The 24,907-nt window shown below is 36.5% G+C and overlaps 1 protein-coding gene across 1 annotated transcript in view; it reads right to left on the reverse strand.

Moving 5' to 3' along the window:
* Nucleotides 1-617: 617 nt before the first annotated feature.
* Nucleotides 618-24,907, reverse strand: part of ifih1 (interferon induced with helicase C domain 1) — a 29,626-nt gene continuing 5,336 nt past the window's right edge. Inside the window, exons 5-17 of the mRNA XM_066687239.1 lie at nucleotides 22,505-22,597; nucleotides 13,872-14,095; nucleotides 11,584-11,794; nucleotides 9,094-9,311; nucleotides 8,468-8,584; nucleotides 7,916-8,039; nucleotides 7,385-7,609; nucleotides 6,970-7,226; nucleotides 6,602-6,751; nucleotides 5,056-5,217; nucleotides 4,351-4,541; nucleotides 3,808-3,901; nucleotides 618-1,347 (exon numbers count right to left, since the gene is read on the reverse strand). Coding sequence (XP_066543336.1) covers nucleotides 1,156-1,347; nucleotides 3,808-3,901; nucleotides 4,351-4,541; nucleotides 5,056-5,217; nucleotides 6,602-6,751; nucleotides 6,970-7,226; nucleotides 7,385-7,609; nucleotides 7,916-8,039; nucleotides 8,468-8,584; nucleotides 9,094-9,311; nucleotides 11,584-11,794; nucleotides 13,872-14,095; nucleotides 22,505-22,597 — 2,258 coding nt within the window. The 3' untranslated portion in view covers nucleotides 618-1,155. The remainder of the gene's footprint in view (nucleotides 1,348-3,807; nucleotides 3,902-4,350; nucleotides 4,542-5,055; nucleotides 5,218-6,601; nucleotides 6,752-6,969; nucleotides 7,227-7,384; nucleotides 7,610-7,915; nucleotides 8,040-8,467; nucleotides 8,585-9,093; nucleotides 9,312-11,583; nucleotides 11,795-13,871; nucleotides 14,096-22,504; nucleotides 22,598-24,907) is intronic.

Here is a 24,907-nt window from a genome sequence, read left to right on the forward strand (position 1 = left end):
TGCAGATATGTTCAAAACATGAGAGATGTGGTTAAAGTTAAGCATATACTCCAGAATTACATGTATTAAATAATATCAAACTAATCCTACTGATTGGAAGCTGGATTATTTCAGAGAGAAGAAGGATCTCATTTGGTTTAAAAAATATGAATGTTTCACCCTTTAATTGTACATATATGTTCTTGTAAATATGCCAATCCTAAAAAAAAGAAAAGATTAAACAAAACAAAACAACAACAACAACAAAAAAAGCTGACTGGTTATATATTCTGGCCTATTTTATGTTGATATCGGCTGTTTTAATAATACATCCTCTAGATGTTGTTTATACTCAAAGAATAAAAGTCATCACAAAGACAACATAGTAACTTCAGTTTGTCAAGATCACAGAGGTTTAAAACATCTGCAATTTCTCATTTCTCAATGTAAATTGTTTGCTCATGCATTATGTGGATTGTGTAGCTTGGAGTTTTTACTTTGTGTGAGCAATAACAAGTGAACTATAAACACACTGTTTGAGTGTCAAATCCTTGTCGGTGCCATTACTTGACAAATCATCTCCATTTGATATCAAACTGACTTCTTGGAGTGTAGGGAAATACAAAACATGACGGAAACCATTTTTAAATTTTAGTTTATTTATACCTTCACCACTATTTACTTAACATAGGCAGATAACAGATAAAATCATTGACATGATTAAGATGTTTATTTTGATCAATTCCTTTAATTTGTATTCATTTTCTGTTTCGTGTGGATATACATTCATTAATTTAAGGAAGACAACAGATACATTTTGTGAAACTTGCTATGATTACACACACTGCCATTTGCACATCTCAGTTTTAACATTAACTTCTCAGTTCTGCTTTTTAAGTCAGCATTTATTTTTTGTATGGAAAATTACAAACATGATTTGTTTTCCACATGACAATGTAGTAATGTTATATATATACATATATATATATATATATATATATATATATATATATATATATATATATATATATATATATATAGGTCAAAACAACAGCAAATTAAAACAAATAAAAATTAAATAAACATGTTGTTGCCTTTTTAATCAATTGCCCCAGTATCCCCCTTTTGCGCTCTTGATAAATTCTGATAGGTTGATTCTGTTGAATCTGATGATCTCTAATCATCATCATCGCTGTCATCCGCATCCAGAAAAACGTGATCAGCATAGTCAAAAGATGGAAACTTGATTTTGAGTTCACTCCACTTGCTGTATGTTTTCTTTTGCTTGTCATTGTAGGAGACCACAAAATTCCTGATACCCAAGCAAGGGCACTCAATTCCACGGTGCAACATCATTGTACCCCAAGTCTGAAGAAAAATAAACATTATTAGGTGGAAAGATCACTAACAGAAAACCAGTAATCCCTTAGAGCAGGGGGATGGATATAGTCATTTATCAGCACTTTAGTACAGCATAGTAACAAACTTACCATTTTCCATATTATGATTTGGGATATATGGTTTTAAAACAAATATGTTCAGATCTAGCCTACTATTAAATATATTAAATGAGACCAATCAGATACATTTTGAATGAATTACACACAACTTATTTATTTAGATAGTGAAAATGTGCATTGTACAGGCAGTACTGTAGTAGTAAATAGGGAATTACCATTTGTCATGCTGCTTTCAAAGAAATGTAAGAAATGAGTACAACAAAAAGTAATGACAAAATGTATGGTTTCTCTTTTTACCAATATATAATAAAGTGCAAATTTTGTGACAACATTTCTGAAGACCAAAAGTGGGTAGCATATTAATCTATACAAAAACGTGACTGTGAGCCACTGTGCATGGGCCTTTGCATTTCTCTTAATTGAATAATAAATAATAATAAAAAACAGATTGTGTTCCGTGCATGCATCTACAAAACTGGTGCAGGTGTTCATTGCTGATCCTGGTGCGGTATTTGGTTTTAATAATATTCATTGTGGAGAAGGCTCACTAACAGCAGTATGTGGAGCCAATCATGGTCAGGTGCCACGTGTAGTGCCATTTTGTTTTGAACAGGGAAACAAGCTGCAGGCACCATCTTACCAGGGCACAATCACCAGCCTGCTCTTTCAAAGCCACATTTTCTTGCAGTTCAATCAACTCCATTGGTAGTGATGCAACATATACCCATCTGAAATTCTGACTTGTTTCCTCTGAAGACTTTTGTGACCAAGAAGGGGTTCAGTATGAGCAGCAGCAATTGTCTTCCAAGAGTGAAGTCATCAAAGCAAGCCTTGAAGTTATCCATCAAAATGAAATCAGCATGGTGGGGAACATCTTTCCACCCTAGGTTTGCTCCAAAAGTTTGATTAAATGGACAAGTTCTCCCTGGAGTTCTGTCTAGAAAATCTCTAATTTCAAATGGAAAGCCAGAAGTGCTGTTATCAAATCACACACACTGTTGTTCTGTCCCTGCAGCTTAACATCAAACTCATTCAGATGTGATGTAATATCTGACAAAAATGCAGCTGTTTGCATTTACTCCTTTTCACTCTTTTACTCTGATAGGAAAGATTTGACCTCCTTACAAATGGCCCAAAAGTGCTCCAAAGCCCTGCCTTTGCTGAGCCGTCTCACATTGTTGTGCTGTAGTAAGTCATCATAGCTGGCATTGATCTCTGTCAGAAAGCCTCTTAGCAGACAGCTAAGTCTTTTCCCAGACTGGCACACATGATGCAGTTGTAAGATGTCAGGTCAGGGTGGACCTCTTTCAAACATGTCACCAGTCCCCTCCCTCTTCCTACCATGACTGGAGCTTCATCTATGGTGATGGAAACCACCGACTTCAGATCTATCCCCCTTTTTGTTAGCATCCCTTTGATGGCCTCTCCTTGTGTATGTGCTTTAAGAGTTGTTAAACCCAACCGGTTGTCACATAATTCCTTCTTTGTTTTGTCATAAAATTTCAGAAATATCAGAAGCTGGGCATTATCAGTGGTATCTTTTGATTAATCCACAACTAAAGAAAAGCATGGTGCATTCTGAATGGCCTCATCAAGTCTTCTTCAGCTAATATTTTAGTTCTTATGATTGCTGTGGAGTCTTGACAGTGGGATGTGTTTTATCTTTTCCTTCAGCTCATCTTTTTGTTTATTGTCAAGCAAGGTCTCAGCAACTTCACTCTGCATCAGTAAATGGCTTTTTGCATTATCCCAAAAGCCAATCTAATCTTCACTGCAAATTCTTGGGCTATGGTGGGCCTCTCATATTGGGCTTTGAGGTGATTTATTGTTTTTGTTTTCACCTTTGGGGATATGTTTGCTCAAAATGGCAGTGCTTTGTGTCAAAGTGATGCTTCGGGCACATTGGTTTTGAGCTTGTTGTGGGGAGCATGAATGCAATAAATGCAATGTTTGTCCACTCATCATTGAATATGCAATTTTTGTAATCAACTTCTCTTTTCTTTGAACAAGCCATCTTGACAGTCCCGCTGTCTATCGATGGATGTATTTCTGTGTGTGTCTGCCTTCTGCTGTCTTTCACTGTCAAAGATATTTGTGCCCACCTAATAGTTCTGTGGTGTTTTTAACAAGTGGTAGCAGATTGTTCTCCAGGGCTGGTAGATTCTGTAATGTAGACTTCTGTCCATTGACAATGGGCTTTGGGTGGGTTTCCCTGCTCATGGATATGTTATCTATGATGCTGTTACTGAATCCATGTCAGGAGCTGTGGTTTTGGTATATGAGATTCCATTGGCACAGATAACTAGTGTAATATAAATTAAACAATGCTCACTGCTGTATAGTATAAAATAGCTTTTTGCAACCTTACCTGTGCACACTTTTTGCATGCTATTTCACCATTCACTTCATAATCAAGCATCCTGTCCTGTAGCGCTTTATTTTCTCTGACTAAAAACAGCTCTCTGAAAATGAAGGCACAGAAATGTAGTTTAACTGCTTAATAGCTTGCAATGTATGTACTAATTTTAATACTATATATATATATATATATATATATATATATTTGAAAATCTACTCCTTAATATTTGATCTTGCAGTTATTTATGCACATAATAGGAGATTTCAGTTATGCATAATACACACAGATATCTGAATTTACTCCTTGCCATGCATTTTTTGTTATAAGGGATTTTTTAATATGACAATATTGTCAAAGAAATATCTGTAGTTAAATTAATAATCCATTAAATATATAATCTAATCAATGCATTCTCACCAGTCCATGGGATGCTTTATTAATAGTGTTACATTTTTTTTTTTTAATTTTGCAACAGCAAACATTTTAACAAATCATTAAGAAATGTTAACTTTTACCTAATCATAATTTTGAAATTGATTTAAAAACACTTACTTGAAGTCTTTAGTTACATTCACATGGTGCATGCCTTCAATGACCTCAATGTGTTCTCCAGAACAGACAAGTAAGCTACAGTTTCTGCAGCTAAATCTCACTTTTGATGGATTTTCCTGAAGTACCTTTTGCAGCTTTTTCTTAGTACGGATTTTTTTTTCCATTATGGACTGTATCTGAAATCCCTTAATCTTAAAACAATAGAAAAACAGAAATGTGAATGTTGTGATACTGGCCTACACTCAGAATTCAAGATAATTTCACTCCTGGTGGGGGTGAACTGTCTCTAGGATGAACTGTCACATTCCCATATAAGAGTAATATGTGTATTTGTTTCTGCATGGAGTTTAAAGGCACTGACTGAAACTGGACATATGGCAGTATGCATGAAGGGAACATGCAAAGTGCATCTCTCCTTGTTAAGGAAAGTGCACTGAGAAGTCTAATATCATTTTGTGGATGATTTGAACCATACAAATATAAAATGACAAAGTATTCAGAATTGGCAGGTGGGAATGTTAATGTTTTAATACTCATTTAGTGTTTTTTTACCCCATGATGTAATTTAAAACAGGCATTATCCTTACAAATACTCAGTCTTCATATAATGTAAATCAAACAATAAGGAAAATATGCCACTGTAATATTTGAAACTTCCTATTAAGTTCTCCAGCTAATCAGATTTAATTTGATGCGATATTTTACCTTTTTTTCATATTCTTTTTTATCTAACTTTTGCACATTCTGAATGGCTTTGTTCATCATTTTCTCCCGGAAGACATTTACTCCTTCACGTTCAATGACACCAGATCCCTCACTTGCAACTAGCGCATAAGTGCTGTCGTCTGCTCTGGCTCTTCCCCTTGCCTTAAAGGGAAAAACAAAACAAAAGTGGACAGATACAAACTTAGTTATGAATGGGTTGTCAAACTGAAGAAACTAGTGTTCATTTTGAAGATTATAGTAACTGATTATCCCTGGCCATGGATGATCACAGGGATAATGTGAATTTGAAAGTTAACATAGAATTAATAAAGGTAACAATGACAATGTTTTATATTGTCTCTCTCAAGCCCTAATATTGCAGCATGAGGACAAATCCTTGCAAAACTGATAAATAGGACACATGATCAATGCTGGACATTGACCTCTTCTGACAACATGAAACATGGACTTTGCACATAGAATATGGCCGTTCACCTCTCTTATATCATGGACCTTATGAACGAATTCATGAAACAGGCATTCAAATATGCCGACAACAAGGAGTATACGTGCACAATTGTTGCATATGTCCTGATGGAGGATACAAACAGTCTGACTCAGAGGGGTGGATGGGGGGGCAGTGGTGAGGGAACAACACTGGGAGAAAACCATCAACATACCATATGTTACATAAAGCCTGTAAAGTATATAAGATGAAGCTTTACCCTCTGGAGCCAGCCAGTCTGCTTTCTGCTGGCTCCAGAGTGCTCTGTATGGAATAAACCAGCTCAACTGAAGTCCCCTAGCCCCTTGGTGGGTCTGTGCTACATGTTCATCTCTACACAAGTAACTTGCCATTCCTTATTTATTGTGTAGTTCCCTGTATGTGGGTAAGTACCTGGACACAATCTAACACTGCAGTCACTACCAGCAGGGCTAAAGTCCAAGGATATTCCTGTGTTTGGCTTAGTTTCAAGGACTGAGATGGAAAGCAACAAGTTGGAATCTAAGAGCAGCAGCAGGGAGTAATACAATGAATAATAACCTGTTCTGCCTCCACTGCTCAACCAAAAAACATAACAGCTCCCACATAAAAAAGCGAGTGGAATGACTTTTCAGAGTTCATTGGTACTTCAGGACCATAATTTTCATTACCATCCTATACCTTCTGTTCTCAAGCTTCAAAGCCCCTTAACAGGTGTGCATTAACTGGTCTGCCATATGACCTTTGAGCTTGGATACAGGAATCTCTGGTGTCACACTTTTAACCCCTTAATGTCTGTTTTTCTTTAGTAAATATACGTAAGGGACTGATCCTGGTGTTGGTGATTCTACTCTCTGGTTCCAGAATTACAATTCATCCCGATAGCCAGATGAGACAGCATAACTAGAAAAGATTGACTTTTTGTTGCTTTTTGTCCAAGAGAAAAAAAAAGCACCATCTTTTGACACTCTATAACAAATGTTTAAAAAGAAGAAGGAAAAAAAACTACTTCTAGCATGACATAGATCTAACCGCTTCCTGTAGAAGTGCCAAGTCATTTACCTGAACCATTGCAATTTCATTGGTCACCAGGCCGTATCGGATCACAATGTTACACTGTTTTATATCCAGGCCTTCTTCGGCTACTGTAGTTGCAACAAGCAAGTTGATGTCGCCAGTGCGAAATTTTTCCAGAACTTCCCTTTGCTCTGCCTGTTTGAAAAGATTGAAAAATGTCCTAAAATCAGAGACATTTCAGATATTGGGTAACCAAGAGGGTGGGGTATTTGAAATTCCTGGTTTGATACTGAGGACATCTTAAAGCTTAAAATAATATAATACATTAGGTAATATGTATAATTGTTAATATATTAGGTTATATTAGGTATTAGGCATATTCTGCATATTAGGTTTGTAAATGATCTACTTACTGAAGTCATGGGCTTGACGATACTCTGATTTCCAGCCCCAATGAGATGACTGGATTTTACTCCAACCTGCTCAAATTTTGTATGCTCTTGAATCCACTGATTTAAGGCAATTGCGCTAAGACGAGTCTTGGTGAAAATAATTCCTCTTGATTCCTCCTGCCTAGTAAATTCCTGTAGTATGGTTGTCTTCAGTTGTGACAGATTCTTATTCTCATATGCAGGATTATTTGCCAAATCCTTAAGTGTCTTGCGGTTATCTTATTTAAATAGATAAATAAATAGATGAATACAGTTAGAGGATGGAGAAAATGTTATTGGAAACAGTAAATATTTATATACTTTGGAGGTATTCATTATGTGCACACAGTTCTTTCTACTAATTTAATGTAAAATAAATAAATAAATAAATAAATACCTTCAAACAATTTTAAAAGAAATCTGTCTGTTTCACTAATATCTGCAATCATTTCTTCATTTTCCTCATCTGGTCGCACTTTCTTCCTCATTTCCTCATCATAAAATGTCTTCAGGAAGTTAAAAGCATCAGACATCCGAATGGTGTTATTTTGGTTGAGCGCCTCGTTGTATTTACGCAGGTGTTCGGCACACACCCGAACTCTCTGGTTCTCCTCTTTTGCAGCTACAAAGAGATTTTAAGGTAATTGATCATAGTAGATTGTACAATGACATACATTTGCAAAAGTTGTAACAATTAAATGAACTACAAAATCATGCACCTTTCAATAACAGTTCTGTTCCAGACAAAATTAATAAATGCATCTGTTTTCTTTTAGTTGGTAACTTTATTTGTTCCATAAAAAATGTTTTTCTAATTGAGAACTTCCTGTTGATGGGACATGGCTGCCACATGGATTGTGCCATAGTTGAGCTGAAACGGCCTGGGTTCAGCAGAAATGTTGCGTTGAATATTATGCAAAGCCCTTACCTTGTTGTTCTTTTTGGACTACCCACTGCTCATAGTTCTGGGTGCCTGGGTCTGAATTTGGAGTCAGGTTACCGTGTTCATGAATGTCTTGCATAAGCCTTTTAATAACATCTCCAAATGGATCCTAAAATATATTGATATATGTTACAATGATTATGTATTATCTGGTAATATGTATAACTGTAATTTCATTCACTATGTATGATGTCCAAATTCTAACCTACACCTTTACTGCAGTATCTAAACATCTGGCTAATGGAACAGCTTAAGTCCACATGATCCACATATTCTTAGAAGATGACTAATACCAGACATTAAAAAGAAAAAAAAATAGTTTTAAATGAGTCAATAAATTCCATTTGTTTGATTTTGCATGACAATAAATGCCCATTTGTGGAATAAAAAAAAAAAAAAGTGGTCTGGTTTTAAATATTGCAAGCAATGCAAATATAAACCTGCATTTTAAAGCACTGACATATGCAAATACAAATTTAGTCTGAGCTCTGTTTGGAAGAAATTAGAAAAGCTGTAAGCAGTCCAGAAAAATCTTACCTCTTTTCTTTCTTCAGCAATTGCAATCTTTTTGTATGGCTCTTTTACCTTTTCTCCAAGTTCTTCAGCGTTTTTTTGAACTGTCATTATTTTGTACGCATCCAGATTTGCACAGATCTGTGAATGGATTTAAGAAGTTCATGCATCAACACCACAGATCACATGAAAGTAGCGGTAGACAACATTTTAACTTTTATCATGTGTATTAGGTGCCATACTGTATTGGATTAATCAACAACAACAAAATTATTTTTTTGTTGTTGTAAGGGGACAAATAATTGGGATTGGGGAATCTTATATTTAAATGTTATGCAACTGTTTTACAAGAAGAAAATAAGCTTTAGATGTTCAAGATCAGTCTGCATACATGTGTGATAATATCAGCACTTCACAACAACTTTAAGGCTTCAGAGTGTATGTGGTAGAAAAAACTAAACAACACCAATTTTTAATATTGTACAAAAAAGCATTGCAAAGTCTGGGCTTTTGGAGAGCCTCGGGGCGTTCCTGACAATGGAATGGCAATGCACAGCAGGATGTGAGCTCCAGACCCTTCCCACCATCCTGCTATCTGCTGTGCCTCGAAGAATGACCTTAGCTCAGAAATATTTTAATCAACTGCTTACTTTTAAGATGTGCTCCTCAGCTTTCTGTGGGGTCTTTGCTCCTCCAACACCAGGTGATGCTGTGAGCCCCAAAATCTGGGGAATGGGGATAAGCTCCTTATTCTCTTTTCTGTACTCATCGTTTTTAAGTTTCTGCTTTAGATAGCGTGTCATGATGTTGTTATACACTCCTCCTTTCTGAGTGTGGTGACATTCATCTATCACGATGAGGGAGATATCTACAGTGATAGATCACAATATAGAGTTATCCAAAGTGGACTGATTTCTGTTGGAAAGACTGCTCTGTGAAAGCATAACACAATGAGTGAATAACCGTATATAACTACATGAAGCCTGTTTAGACGTTCTCTCTGCACATGCTTCGGTGGTTTTCTTCTCCTGCCTTGTTTTTTTAATTTTATTTATGTAGCTACAGGATATTCTTTACAGCATAATCACAAGTTCATGTGGATGGAACCCATCCAAACTTCAACCCACCCACTTATTTTAAATTGAAAACAGTACTCATAGGCGGGATTGCATTTGTTTCAAGAGAAGATATGTTCTTGAAACAAAGAGCCTTTAATAAATATGGGAATTGTGCTATTTGATTGACCTGTGGGTGACAGTTTTATGGAGCAATACAAAGTAAATATAGGGGAGGCAGATTTATTAGTACCATTGTAAGAAGCAACAGATTTGATTTGATAGATGTTCATAAACATCATGGTTATTGAGGAAACATGAACATAAACAAATGTTATAGTAAATATAAGCATTGTTCACTTCTACATGTTCCCATTTCCCTTATTTATGAAAGTTTTAGTGTAACAAATTACACTAATTCCTTAAAAAATTGTGTTACTGCCTTCTTGGCATTGCTATATGCAAACACACAATTCCAACTTGAGCTAATTTATAGCCTTTCTTAAAATGAAACATTTACACATCCCATAAGACCATTCTGTTGAAGGAGAACATTTTCTGTGTCAAAAGTATGAAGAATGTGTTATAAAATACCTAAGTGTACTAACAGAAGTTTAAGAAGGGTATTACATATATCACTCCAGAGGCCAATACAAATCTGGAATGGGACATGAAATCTTCTGTCTGCCACAATGACAGAATCTCTCCTGTGAATTATATCAGCTGCAGACTGATGACTTGAACAGCAGTGAGGCCTGGAAACTAAGGAAAAGAACCATCCAGGCTTTTGAACAAACAGCATATGCTATACAAATGGGAATTCGGCTTTAGATTGACTAGTGCCAGCACAACCAACCAAGAGAGCTGAAGAAGAGTTTGACAACAAACCCTCTGGAAAGTACAACCAAGAAAGTATAGCCCTGACCTGAAGTTATGTTACCATTTAAATCTCTTGATGTAACAACTGCTACAATGTGGATATACACCAATCAGCCATAACATTATGACCACCTGCCTAATATTGTGTAGGACCCCCTTTTGCACCAAAACAGCCCTGACCCATCGAGGCATGGACTCCACTAGACCTCTGAAGGTGTGCTGTGGTATCTGGCACCAAGATGTTAGCAGCAGATCCTTTAAGTCCTGTAAGTTGCGAGGTGGGGCCTCCGTGGATCGAACTTGTTTGTCTAGCACATCCCACAGATGCTCGATTGGATTGAGATCTGGGGAATTTGGAGGCCAAGTCATCACCTTGAACTCGTGATTCATCAGACCAGGCCACCTTCTTCCATTGCTCTGTGGTCCAGTTCTGATGCTCACGTGCCCATTGTAGGCGCTTTCGGCAGTGGACAGGGGTCAGCATGGACACCCTGACTGGTCTGCGGCTATGCAGCCCCATACGCAACAAACTGTGATGCACTGTGTGTTCTGACACCTTTCTATCAGAACCAGCATTAACTTTTTCAGCAATTTGAGCTACAGTAGCTCATCTGTTGGATCGGACCACACGGGCCAGCCTTCACTCCCCACGTGCATCAATGAGCCTTGGCTGCCCATGACCCTGTCGCCTGTTCACCACTTTTCCTTCCTTGGACCACTTTTGATAGGTACTGACCACTGCAGACCAGGAACACCCCACAAGAGCTGCAGTTTTGGAGATGCTCTGACCCAGTCGTCTAGCCATCACAATTTGGCTCTTGTCAAAGTCGCTCAGATCCTTACGCTTGCCCATTTTTCCTGCTTCTAACACATGAACTTTGAGGACAAAATATTCACTTGCTGCCTAATATATCCCACCCACTGACAGGTGCCATGATAACGAGATTATCAGTGTTATTCACTTCATCTGTCAGTGGTCATAATGTTATGGCTGATTGGTGTAGAGTAGCCTCCAAATATATTTAGACCCTTGATGAGTTCATTTTATAATTGTATGTATATGTGATGCGAGAAACATGTTATAATAAATACATTATCTTTGTATCATATAACATTATCTTAATTGATTGTTTGATAAGAGACAGTTTTCAGTTTCCTGTAAATGGTTTATTATTAATCAAAACAAAAACAAAAGTATGTTTTTACCTGACATTTGAACCCCTTCATCCTCCCCATTCTTTGCTCTTGAGAATGAATTTTCCAGTATTTGTGCGGTGCAGATGATGATGTCATTGTTTCTGATGACATCAGGGAAGGAGATTTTCAGCTGAGAATCTCCACTGACCCTTTCGACTCGGTACTGGTTCTTTAGGTGCTTCCCAAACTCTGTGCGATAATGCTGCTCCACTAGAGGCACCTGCAGATGAAAATGCACCACTGCTTAGAGGGGAATTTGTTTTATCTCAAAACTATTAAAAGCATATTATATAGTACTGTGCAAAAGTTTTAGGCAGGTGTGAAAAAATGCTGTAAAGTAAGAATGCTTTCAAAATAGACATGTTAATAGATTATATTTATCAATTACCTAAATGCAAAGTGAGTGAACAGAAGAAAAATCTACATCAAATCCATATTTGGTGTGACCACCCTTTGCCTTCAAAACAGCATCAATTCTTCTAGGTACACTTGCACAAGGTCAGGGATTTTGTAGGCATATAGTCAGGTGTATGATTATACAATTATACCAAACAGGTGCTAATGATCATCAATTCAATATGTAGGTTGAAACACAATCATTAACTGAAACAGAAACAGCTGTGTAGGAGGAATAAAACTGGGTGAGGAGCAGCCAAACTCAGCTATCAAGGTTTACTGTCAAAAGTCATACACCATGGCAAGACTGAGCACAGCAACAAGACACAAGGTAGTTATACTGCATCAGCAAGGTCTCTCCCAGGCAGAAATTTCAAGGCAGACAGGGGTTTCCAGATGTGCTTTCCAAGCTCTTTTGAAGAAGCACAAAGAAACAGGAAACGTTGAGGACCGTAGACGCAGTGGTCGGCCAAGGAAACTTACTGCAGCAGATGAAAGCCATATCGTGCTTACTTCCCTTCGCAATTGGAAGATGTCCAGCAGTGCCATCAGCTCAGAATTGACAGAAAACACTGGGACCCTGGTACACCCATCTACTGTCCGGAGAAGTCTGGTCAGAAGTGGCCTTCATGGAAGACTCGCGGCCAAAAAGCCATACCTCCGACGTGGCAACAAGGCCAAGCGACTCAACTATGCACAAAAACACAAGAACTGGGGTGCAGAAAAATGGCAGCAGGTGCTCTGGACTGATGAGTCAATGTGAAAGGCAGTTTGTTTGCCGAAGGGCTGGAGAGCGGCACATGTCTGCAGGCAACAGTGAAGCATGGTGGAGGTTCCTTGTAAGTTTGGGGCTGCATTTCTGCAAATGGAGTTTGGGATTTGGTCAGAATGAATGGTCTCCTCAATGCTGAGAAGTACAGGCAGATACTTATCCATCATGCAAATACCATCAGGGAGGCATGTGATTGGCCCCAAATTTATTCTGCAGCATGACAACGACCCCAAACATACAGCGAAGTTCATTAAGAACTATCTTCAGCGTAAAGAAGAACAAGGAGTCCTGGAAGTGATGGTATGGCCCCCACAGAGCCCTGATCTCAACATCATCGAGTCTGTCTGGGATTACATGAAGAGAGAGAAGCAACTAAGGCTGCCTAAATCCACAGAAGAACTGTCGTTAGTTCTGCAAGATGTTTGGGCCAACCTACCTGCCAAGTTCCTTCAAAATCTGTGTGCAAGTGTACCTAGAAGAATTGATGCTGTTGTGAAGGCAAATGGTGGTCACAAATATTGATTAGATGTAGATTTGTCTTCTGTTCACTCGCATTGAATTTTGTAATTGATAAATATAATCTATTAACATGTCTATTTTGGAAAGCATTCTTACTTTACAGCATTTTTTCACACCTGCCTAAAACTTTTGCACAGTACTGTATATTATGTTATTTTTTGTATAATAGTATGGGACATAATTTCCTTCCTAGGTACTGGTAGTATATATATATATATATAAATGGTAAAAACAATATATAGTATCTGCTGATTTAGTATACTTTGTAGGTAGTTTGGGGATTCCCATTAAATAGAGTAACTTCATAAAATAGCTTGGGATTGGCCTGACACAATGTAACACTTTGAACATTTCTGAACTCTCAAACGCCAAATTTGTAATTTTATATCCTTTATCTGTATTCTGCTGGAATGAGAATGAGCCAGGAATGGGTATTTGATCGAACCGTCTTTTTAAATAATAAAAAAAATTCTCAAGTGCAATTCAATAATGAACTTTTGCCAAAGTAGATTTCTTTATTGATCACAAAAAGATAAATAAATCATCATGAGAATGTTTCCGACATGTTTTTTTTCCATCTAGGTTTGTGTGTGTGTTTCAAATGCACTACCTTGTTAACTAGAACTACAGCTTTCCCAGGTTTGTTTTTTGCTCTCCGGCTGTCCAGATGTTGTTTAGTAATGTAGACTGCAACTCTGGTTTTCCCACTTCCTGTTGGTAGGCATATTATTATGTTTTTTCCTTCTAAAGCAGGCCTTGCCACCTCCATCTGATAATCTCGAAGAACAATATTGGTTTCTTGGCAGCCCCCGGTAGCTCCCTCTGCACCAGAGTCTGAAAAAGAAAACACAACTTCAAGCCTAACTGCCAAATAAATGTCAGTAGGCCGTGCCCTTTACAGTTGTATATGCTATGGTAAGCTCTGCACTGAATTCCCCTCAACTTGAGCCCTGTAATGGGTTACACACTCAGACACACACTTTATAAAAAAGAGAAAGATCCCATTTGTCCAAGAAGGAATGCGGAAAGGGGTGGAGAACTCATCAAAATATTACTCACAGGGCCCAATAGTTTTCATAAGGAAGGAGTTAAGCTTCTTACTCACCAATTTAGGGCACTTAACTGGTGTTAGAATTTCAAAGTGAAAAAAGCAAAAACTGACTTCTGTTGTCAAGCTTAAAGTCTTAACCATAACTTGAACTATTCTATGGGTTTCATCCAGCAGAAATGTTAAACCCGAAAAAGACAGGGGCCTCATTTCATCAGGAAGCAAACAGTGCCCCTTATGACTTCCTGCCTTTTATTACTTATTCCCAGACCCCTTTTTTATTGGAAAGGAAATTCCACAATTACCTATGGGTAATAGTGGAAAAGACCAATAGTATTTTAATTCTGGGGGGCTCAAACCAGAGACCAATTCAGTTAATGTACATTTTAACTATTTATCTGAAGGTCCCAATGATTGTTAAAATGAAGGAATCTGATTTTTGTCATAGAGAAACAATGAACATTCTCAAGTACATAAAATATAAAAGATCGCAAGAGGCATTTAAAGGAAATAGTAGCACCAGAAAAAGTTAACCCATCCATTATCCCTTGTGCATTTGTTAGTAGTCCTTTTCAAGGTATTTGATGGGGTATATAATGGATACCATTTAACATTTCTGACATTTGCTTATCTCTTACATTCACCTTACAAAAACTGCTCACAAGTAATTATATACACTTTCCTGTGCAACTAGGTTTACAATTAACCATTATACAGAAAAGTAATTATGAACAACTGGCTCTAACACCAAATACACAGGGCTGCAAGCAGATTGGGATATCTATATATGTAGGTAGACAAAAGTATGTTTGATGGAGGAACTTCTAAGGGGAAGTGGAATTTGTGACACAATTACAACCTCTTATCATATAACCAAAGGGATGCAATAAAGATGCAAACAAAAATTTACAACATAGTGCAAACGAACGTTTATTCGGCTGTCATGAACTGTTAAAGTGTACGTCAGCCATCAATTATATGTTATCCACCTTCACTTCACCTGTCAGTTTGCATTTAATTTTTTATGATTCAAAACTGTGATGATGACAAGAAATCCAGCTAATAATAAATGCATTTGTGTTTGGTCAGAATTTAATGATGTCAGTAGAGTTACTGACTATTTAAAAACTCTATTTTATGATTAGTTTCTCAGAATACTACTGAAATCCTGATATGTTTATGGAGAATATCAAATTTATGTTAACCAGCAATTTTGTTTATTATGCTGATCGTATTGTGATCTGTTTTAAACTAGTTGCCTACATGGTTGAAACCGACCAAATATGATACCACTTAATCCAAACCTTCAGTTAAGCATTGGGCATTGAGATCAGTAAGTGAAGCTTTTATTATAAACATTTGTGACAAGTCATGTCAACTACTTTTGTGGGAGGTAAATGTAGTATTGCCTTTAGGTAATTCAAAGGGCATCAGTGATGTCAGTATGACATCTAAAAGTAGTTACACCATGAACATAACTGTGTACGGTGAAGCAGATTATATGCAATAGCTCCTTGTCTTAAAATCAAATGAAACATATACTAAGTACTAACTGAAAATACATGTACAGATATTTTTGCAGGTTTTTCCTGATATAATGACTGTTCAACCACATGTAGCTTTTTCCATTGCCATGTTATCCACCTTCACTTCACCTGTCAGTTTACATTTAATTTTTTCTGTTCTATGATTCAAAACTGTGATGATGACGACAAGAAATCCAGCTGGTGAATTTACGATCAAAAGTACTGGATGTTTAAAAATATTTCCCAGCCTGCCCATCAATTCAATTAACAGCCTTGTAAATTAATTAAATATATAAATACATAAATAACAGATTCCATTTCTTATTCAAATGGTATAACTATATGTATTTCGATGCACACATTGCTTCATCACATATTTTTCTCAGGAATACACACACACGCACACACACACACTCACAATGTTCCAGATTTCATATGTTCAGGTGGGGAAAACTTGCAACACAAACTATAAACACCAATGGGTTGTTTAATCTCTATACTATAACAGATCAAATTTTGAGTTATCATAAGTGTAGGGGGTCCCTTTTTCCCCAAACTCTCTGTTAAGACATATCCCTCTTTTCATCTAGTATAATACATATAAATACATAATAAGACCACATTTAAATTTGTTCTTTGCATTTCAGACCTTCAGGAATACAATACTGTACACTGGGTTTGGGAATACTGAAAGACCTCTGCAGCTAAGTTTATTTATGTATATGTAGCTTTTAAATGTATATTTGTGTTTGTTGAGTTTGTTAATTGTAGTATTTTGGGCAGATTTGGTGTCCTTGTACAGCTGTACATATCAAGTGGGGAAAAGTGTCAGAAGGTGGGATTAATATTTCTTAACAAAAACAGGCTGTGTGATGTGAGGTGGAGCAAATGATTCATGACAAACATGCGTTATTCACATTTTCCAATCCTTGCCTTCTCTTGAGAACGGGAAGTGATATAATATTATTTTTGACATTGTAATATACATAAAGGTTTCTCTAATGCAAAGTATACTAAACACATATTTTGATGTTTAAACTCCATAAAATAAAAAATGCAACTGAAATCTGAGGACATAATAGCATCTGCTTGCATAATGACACAACATCAATTGTCGATCTCTGATGTCTTATGCATACAACAAACTCAGCACATATGAAACTAAAAGCTTTTAAAAAGCACACACACTGCACATCTTAAAAGCTTAACAAATATCTGACTTTTTATAGGTACGAAGGACTTGCATAACATACTGTCCTTGTCTCATCCGAACGGATTTCCTTTGCAAACAAATGCATAATGGATCTTATCAAATCCATTTTAGCATGAATGATACATCAGTTATCCACTGCAATTTATCTTCCAAAATCTCACTGTATGCACCCTAAAACATCTAATGCAATTGTTCCCAGGTGTCACTTTAAACATGTTACCTGTTTTACTGGAGTTACTGGTCATAAGTGAATGCTATGCTTAAATTGCACAGTGAAGACTGAGAGATTGTTGTTAAACCAAACATTTAAAACTTTTATCTTTGTTTGATTTTCACTTCGCTTGATAAGTTATGGTTGCACTCTGTTTAAATAATGGACTCAGTTATCCTTCCTGTTTAATGAGCTGTTGGCTTCATATTACATAAAGTGTAGCTTTTACTTTATCACATAATCTTTCCTCCTTTTATAGATGCTAATACTGTAGCATTAAAAATATTTGAGGGACAGATTTTTAATGCAGCATGGGTCTACTTGATTACTCATATGAATCATTAAGTTTAAATGTCTATGGTTTATAAATATCACAGTCTGTACTTTTAAAGCTTAACCATTAGCCATTTTAAATATATCCATCCATCCATTTTTGAAGCTGCTTATCCTGGCGAGGGTCGCGGGGAAGCCAGAGCTGAGGGCAGGCATAGGGCGCAAGGCAGGAATATACCCAGGACGGGATGCCAGTCCATTGCTGGGCAATACACACACACAAACATACAGGACAATTTAGTGAGAACAATTTACCTAACCCGCATGTCTTTGGACAGTGTGAGGACACTGGAGTGCCCAGAGAAAACCCACACAGACCGGCCCCCGAGCTGGGACTCGAACCCGGGACTCAGGAGCTGTGAGGCCATTGTGTCACCCCATTTTAAATATATTTAAATTATTTTATTATTTTGTTTAAATAAATATAGAACATAATAGATATCAGTCCAATAGTAGATAGACTGGAAAGAGTAACATAATATAATGTATAACGTAAGAATAATGTAATATTTATAGACATGATTTTTGTTTTAGCATTAAATTCAGACTGGTTTATCTCACTATGAATATTTCAGTTGAATGGCATTTCTAGGTTTTATTCTATTTTATTGCTAATTGCATGGGGCCTGCATCTTGGTTTTACTTCAGAAATGAAAAAAAGCACAATAGCAAAAGGAATCTGCTTCTATATAAAACAAACAATGACAATGTACACATAATGCCAGGGAAGTCAAAGATGTATTTATTTATCTAGGACTACTTTAGGAGAAGAGAATTAAAAACATACAGTGAGGGAAAAAAGTATTTGATCCCCTGCTGATTTTGTACGTTTGCCCACTGACAAAGAAATGATCAGTCTATAATTTTAATGGTAGGTGTATTTTAACAGTGAGAGACAGAATAACAACAACAAAAATCAGAAAAACGCATTTCAAAAAAGTTATAAATTGATTTGCATGTTAATGAGGGAAATAAGTATTTGACCCCTTCGACTTAGTACTTGGTGGCAAAACCCTTGTTGGCAATCACAGAGGTCAGACGTTTCTTGTAGTTGGCCACCAGGTTTGCACACATCTCAGGAGGGATTTTGTCCCACTCCTCTTTGCAGATCCTCTCCAAGTCATTAAGGTTTTGAGGCTGACGTTTGGCAACTCGAACCTTCAGCTCCCTCCACAGATTTTCTATGGGATTAAGGTCTGGAGACTGGCTAGGCCACTCCAAGATTTGACGGTACATGGCCCTGTCCATCATCCCTTTGATGCGGTGCAGTTGTCCTGTCCCCTTAGCAGAAAAACACCCCTAAAGCATAATGTTTCCACCTCCATGTTTGACGGTGGGGATGGTGTTCTTGGGGTCATTCCTCCTCCTCCAAACACGGCGAGTTGAGTTGATGCCAAAGAGCTTGATTTTGGTCTCATCTGACCACAACACTGTCACCCAGTTCTCCTCTGAATCATTCAGATGTTCATTGGCAAACTTCAGACGGGCCTGTACATGTGCTTTCTTGAGCAGGGGGACCTTGCGGGCGCTGCAGGATTTCAGTCCTTCTCGGCGTAGTGTGTTACCAATTGATTTCTTGGTGACTATGGTCCCAGCTGCCTTGAGATCATTAACAAGATCCTCCCGTGTAGTTCTGGGCTGATTCCTCACCGTTCTCATGATCATTGAAACTCCACGAAGTGAGATCTTGCATGGAGCCCCAGAGCGAGGGAGACTGACAGTTATTTTGTGTTTCTTCCATTTGCGAATAATCGCACCAACTGTTGTCACCTTCTCACCAAGCTGCTTGGCGATGGTCTTGTAGCCCATTCCAGCCTTGTGTAGGTCTACAATCTTGTCCCTGACATCCTTGGACAGCTCTTTGGTCTTGGCCATGGTGGAGAGTTTGGAATCTGATTGATTGATTGCTTCTGTGGACAGGTGTCTTTTATACAGGTAACGAGCTGAGATTAGGAGCACTCCCTTTAAGAGAGTGCTCCTAATCTCAGCTCGTTACCTGTATAAAAGACACCTGGGAGCCAGAAATCTTGCTGATTGATAGGGGATCAAATACTTATTTCCCTCATTAACATGCAAATCAATTTATAACTTTTTTGAAATGTGTTTTTGTGGATTTTGTTGTTGTTATTCTGTCTCTCACTGTTAAAATACACCTACCATTAAAATTATAGACGGATCATTTCTTTGTCAGTGGGCAAACGTACAAAATCAGCAGGGGATCAAATACTTTTTTCCCTCACTGTATTCTGACTGTAATTTATTTTATTTATTTATTTCTTCTGCTTCTTCTTCTTCTTCTTCTTCTTCTTATTATTATTATTATTATTATTAATGTTGTTGTTATATTGTTACATATACATACATACCTTCTATAGAATTTTCCATGTCCATAATTTAGGAACTAATTAATGTTTGTCGATTAAAATATTTCAAAATATTTGGAATGAATACAAAACCTTAATGATTTTTCTACTGGAGCATTCCTGAAATAGGAAGTACATATTAAGCACAACAAAATATATTTAATGATTCAAAACCTTCAAAAACGAAAATCACAAAGTAAACTTCTAATTTACTTTTCTCTAAGCTGCATATGTTTGTAATTCTGCACATTGGCTCCGTTACATACACTTTAACCTTTGTGTGGTTAGTCATGATACACATGGAAAACATTTTCTATGGCAATTAAAATAAAACCAAGATGACCTTGCATTTTATTTCTTTGTCAGCATGTACTCTATTTTCCTTTGACTACAGAGGATTAACAAAGTATTTTCAATACAAAAATAAAATCCTTCACAGACATTTTAAATTCTTGTGTGGAATGGGTGGAAATATATTCTTTAGTCTATGGGTATGAATAAACTAATAATACATGAATTTTTGTTGTAGATTGATGTAGAGTTACTGACACTTTAAAAACTCTATTTTATGTTTAGTTTCTCAGAATACTACTGAAATCCTGATATGTTTATGGAGAATATCGAAATTGTGATAAGCAGTAGTTATGTTTAGTATGCTGATCGTATTGTGATCTGTTTTAAAATAGTTGCCTACGTGGTTGAAATTGACCAGATATGATACCACTTCTTTCAAACTTTCAGTAAAGCATTGGGCATTTAGATCAGTAAGTGAAGCTTTTATAATTAACAATTGTTAAAAGTCATGTCAACTACTTTTGTGGGAGGTAAATGTAATATTGCCTTTAGGTAATTCAAAGGGCATCAGTGATGTCAGTATTACATCTAAAAGTAGTTACACCATGAATATAAGCTGTGTAAGTGGATTATATGCAATAGCTCCTTGTCTGAAAATCAAATACTGGCTGATAATACATGTACAGATATTTTTGCAGGTTTTTGCTCCTGATATAATGACTGTTCAACCACATGTAGCTTTTTCCATTCCCAAAAAATGTGATTTTTCCCCCCTCATTCATAATACGTATATCCTAGTGCTGTGCTCTGTGTTTCTGTTAGCACTCATGTGTAGAATATTATTTAACCAGTTAGAAACGTCTTGGACTGTATCTTAAATTACTATTATTAACATCATTCCCCTATTCCCCCTTAATCATCCTTGATCTGCATGAACCTACTAAATTGTATTCAATTTGAAATTCATTTTAACACTGGCAGACTGTCAGTCTAGCTGCACAAGCCAAGTTCAGATCCCTCTTGAGTGCACAACCTGCTTACTCTTGAAACCCTGATCCACAAAGTGGTCACAGAGTTTCTCAAGAGCTCTCAACTGTAGTTCTTGGCAATTTCCAACACTCTGTGCCTACACTTTATCGTTGAAATTAAATCTAGACCTGCTTTTCATTGTTTATAAAACACTCACATAATCTCATGCATTTAAAATCACTGTTTGACATTTTATAAGCAGAGTTTAATGGGTGCTGTGAAATGTTCCACTGCCACACCGTAGAAATCAATTGATGGGCAGTCAAGACTCAGTTTAATTAACTGGAATCTTTAAAATTGTCTCCAGGCTGAATCAATATTCAACAACCTCAAAAATATATAATCTGTACATACTTATAGTTAAATTAAAAATATGTATTAAACTAAATAAATCACCCAATTATATTGTTGCACTTGCAAATACTTTTGATCTACAACTGTGTATACAGTTACTAACAAAAGACATAGGGCCTAATGCATCTAAAATATGGATAGTCTTTGAAATTTGAACAGACTCTTAATACACGTCTTAAACCACATATAAAAAAAGAACAGTTGGATTTGCAGCTAAGGGCTAAAGATTACAAACGCAGTACAGATACTTGCCCACAACAACAAAAAAACACATATTTCCCTGCTGGTAAGAGGATTAAAAAGGAAATAACATATTTTTATACTTCCCTATAGAGAATACTATTCCCTGAGAAGAGACGTCTGTATTGTCTTTTACCAAAATCACGGTTTCTGAAATCAACTCTTTGGGGACCACACCAATTATGTTGTTGATCCAAACTCTAATCTCACAATTTGAAATCTACAATGTTTTGCACTGCACAGAAAACACTGAAATGTATTTGTTTGTACTGGTGCTTAAATATGGGCCATGTGAGAGTTTTACATGTAACATATAGCAGAGTACATTGTTAAATAAATTATTTGTTTGTTGGATCAAAAACCTACACCACCAGATAAGAATCACAGCTAATGCACAGGAAAGAAAGGTTTATGAAGGACAGTAAACATATATGGTAATTAATAAATAGGAATTAATATATCCAAGGGTATTTCAGACTTGCTTTTGTTTTTCATGACTTTATTTTGAAAATATGCTGTTATAATTCACTTTAGAAGCAAAATTGTAATCTATTCTCTGCAGTTAGATATGATATTTTCTTTCATGCTGTACTACTGATTTTTAGTTTTAGATGACAGTGGTAATTCCATACCTGACTTTGAGTTTTCACCAGGTTCCAAACTACTTCCATTGTTTTCCAGACTTTCCTTCTCACGCTCCACATCATCTGAGTATAGGTCAAAATCTGAAACAGACACAGGTATTTGTGAATGCTAAACTATGACATATTTTGTGTCCACTGTCAGGAAGAATTACTATTACAATGATATTATTACTAGGGCTGTCCTGAAGGGTACATTTTTACCTTTGAAGGTTCAGAACACATTACTGAAGCTTTGTTGGTGGTAATTTGCATAATTTATTGATGATGTCACATTTGCTTTTTTGTTTTTACAGGTAACGCAAATAACAAGATAAAACACCCCATTGAAGTATAAAATAAGTTATCTTGAACAGTACTCATGTTCTTATTTATTTTTACAAGCACACATTGTATATGTATATGTATTGATTTTACTTTACTGTACTTACAATGTACTTACTGTACTTACTTACTGTAAGTACAATGTACTTACAATACTCATAATAAACTGTATGCGCAGTGACATATGTATGTTAACTAATATTTTATTCAATATAGAAAAAGTGTTGAAAATTGCAATTTGGTGTAAATCCCATGATGAATAGCCTATACCCCAGTGTTCAGTAACACTATACTAAAATTAGTTAATACTTAAGACACCAGAACACAATAACCTTAACATTTGGGTTAACTATATGCGTTGATTAACAACGAACTTTCAGAATTAGTACGCAGTACTTAACAAGGCATTATCTCCAGTTTGTTCACTGCTTTCAATTCTATGCAATTGACCATCAAGCTGAATAAATAATGGATAATAATTTAAACTTGCGTTGCTAAATGATCCCGGATTTTCAGCTTTTTGGGGTTCTTCTGTGCATTTATCAAAACATCCAGGTTGCTGTAAAGATGGTGGAAGAAACAATAAAGCAGAATAATGCAGAGTGGTCCACAGGTATGTTGGCAAATGGGGGATAATGTTCTAGCTTTCAGAAGAAGAGAAAAAATACATTCAGTATAATTGTATAGTTTCAAAGTACATTGTTTAAATTTTATCTGGTCCAATGTCTGCTGACATAACAGTGGACATTGAGGGGCTTTTTATGACGGTTTTTAACTTTCCATCAATGTTTATTTAAGTAATGGGCAGTATATAAATGTAATGTTTTAATTTAGATAGACTATGTGGGCATCTGAAATGTGGTTTATTATTGTAACGGGGTTGTGCGGGGGTTTCCAAAGAGGAGACCCAACCCATCATTGTGGGTCCAACAACAAATCATTTTATGTATTATTACTGCAGCACACACAGATTTAAAGGACTGAACACACTCACACTAACTCGTTATTCTGCCTATGCTCCTCCACCACCACACCACCTTTACCCCATTAACCCTTTATTGGGTACGTTGGCACGCTACAGTATTCAAACATTGTCAATTTCTTTTAAGAAGAGTGAAATATGGATGTGATTGTCACGTGACGAACCTTCGAAGGTCTGGAGACTGAACGTACCTTCGAAGACAGACCTAATTATTAATATTATATATATATATATATATTTAATTTAAATTTACGCAATTTAATGTCTCAATGAAATTAAAGCATAGAATAAATAAACAATTGGAGATAAAACAGAAATCATTTAATCATTTAATATAACAACATTTAACCCCTTAAGTTGACAAACCCCTCACCCTTCAAATCCGTGTGCTTCTTTTTAATCCCATGTGTACTCTTCACGGTTGTGTTGTTAGCCAAATGTTTGGTATCCCATGAAACGATGTGAAGCATTCTCTGATGTGAAAAAATTGTTTTTTATACCCCCCCGCATTTACGACCCTCCCCACCCCCCATACTTGGTTTGAGCAGGAATTCAAAATCTCAGAAAATATTGACAATTATGACATATTCTGGAACCAGACAGTCTACCGATCAAAACACTTAAACTGCTTAAATTTCAATAAAAACTGGAAAACTGGGGGTGTTCTAAAACTTTTGGCCGGTAGTGTATATCAAAGCCACATCAAAAACCTGACACTGATCAAGAGCAGCAAAGGAACACTTTAAGGAGACACAATCTTTCCAAAATTTGAAAGGAAAAAGAAATAGAGATAAACAGAGCATACGTGAACGAGTTTCAAGAACTCTTGGAATCAGATAAAATGTCTCCAGGGACAAGTCATGCCCGTTACTAATTCATTTCCATCTATTGGATACACACATTAGCTTATGGTTTTCACTCTGCAGCTAAAGTACTCCCTCCAGTGGTGATTTTTGTAACTGGTCATACAGATCATGGTGTCACTGTTATTGGAGAATTCCTGCACTGCACTGTAATCTATAAATCTAACAAACAAGGTATCCAGTGTTGGTTGGGTCATGATTTTGATTGGTTCTTCACTTGGTATA

Source organism: Amia ocellicauda, chromosome 16, assembly GCF_036373705.1.
Source record: "Amia ocellicauda isolate fAmiCal2 chromosome 16, fAmiCal2.hap1, whole genome shotgun sequence".
Classification (NCBI taxonomy): domain Eukaryota; kingdom Metazoa; phylum Chordata; class Actinopteri; order Amiiformes; family Amiidae; genus Amia; species Amia ocellicauda.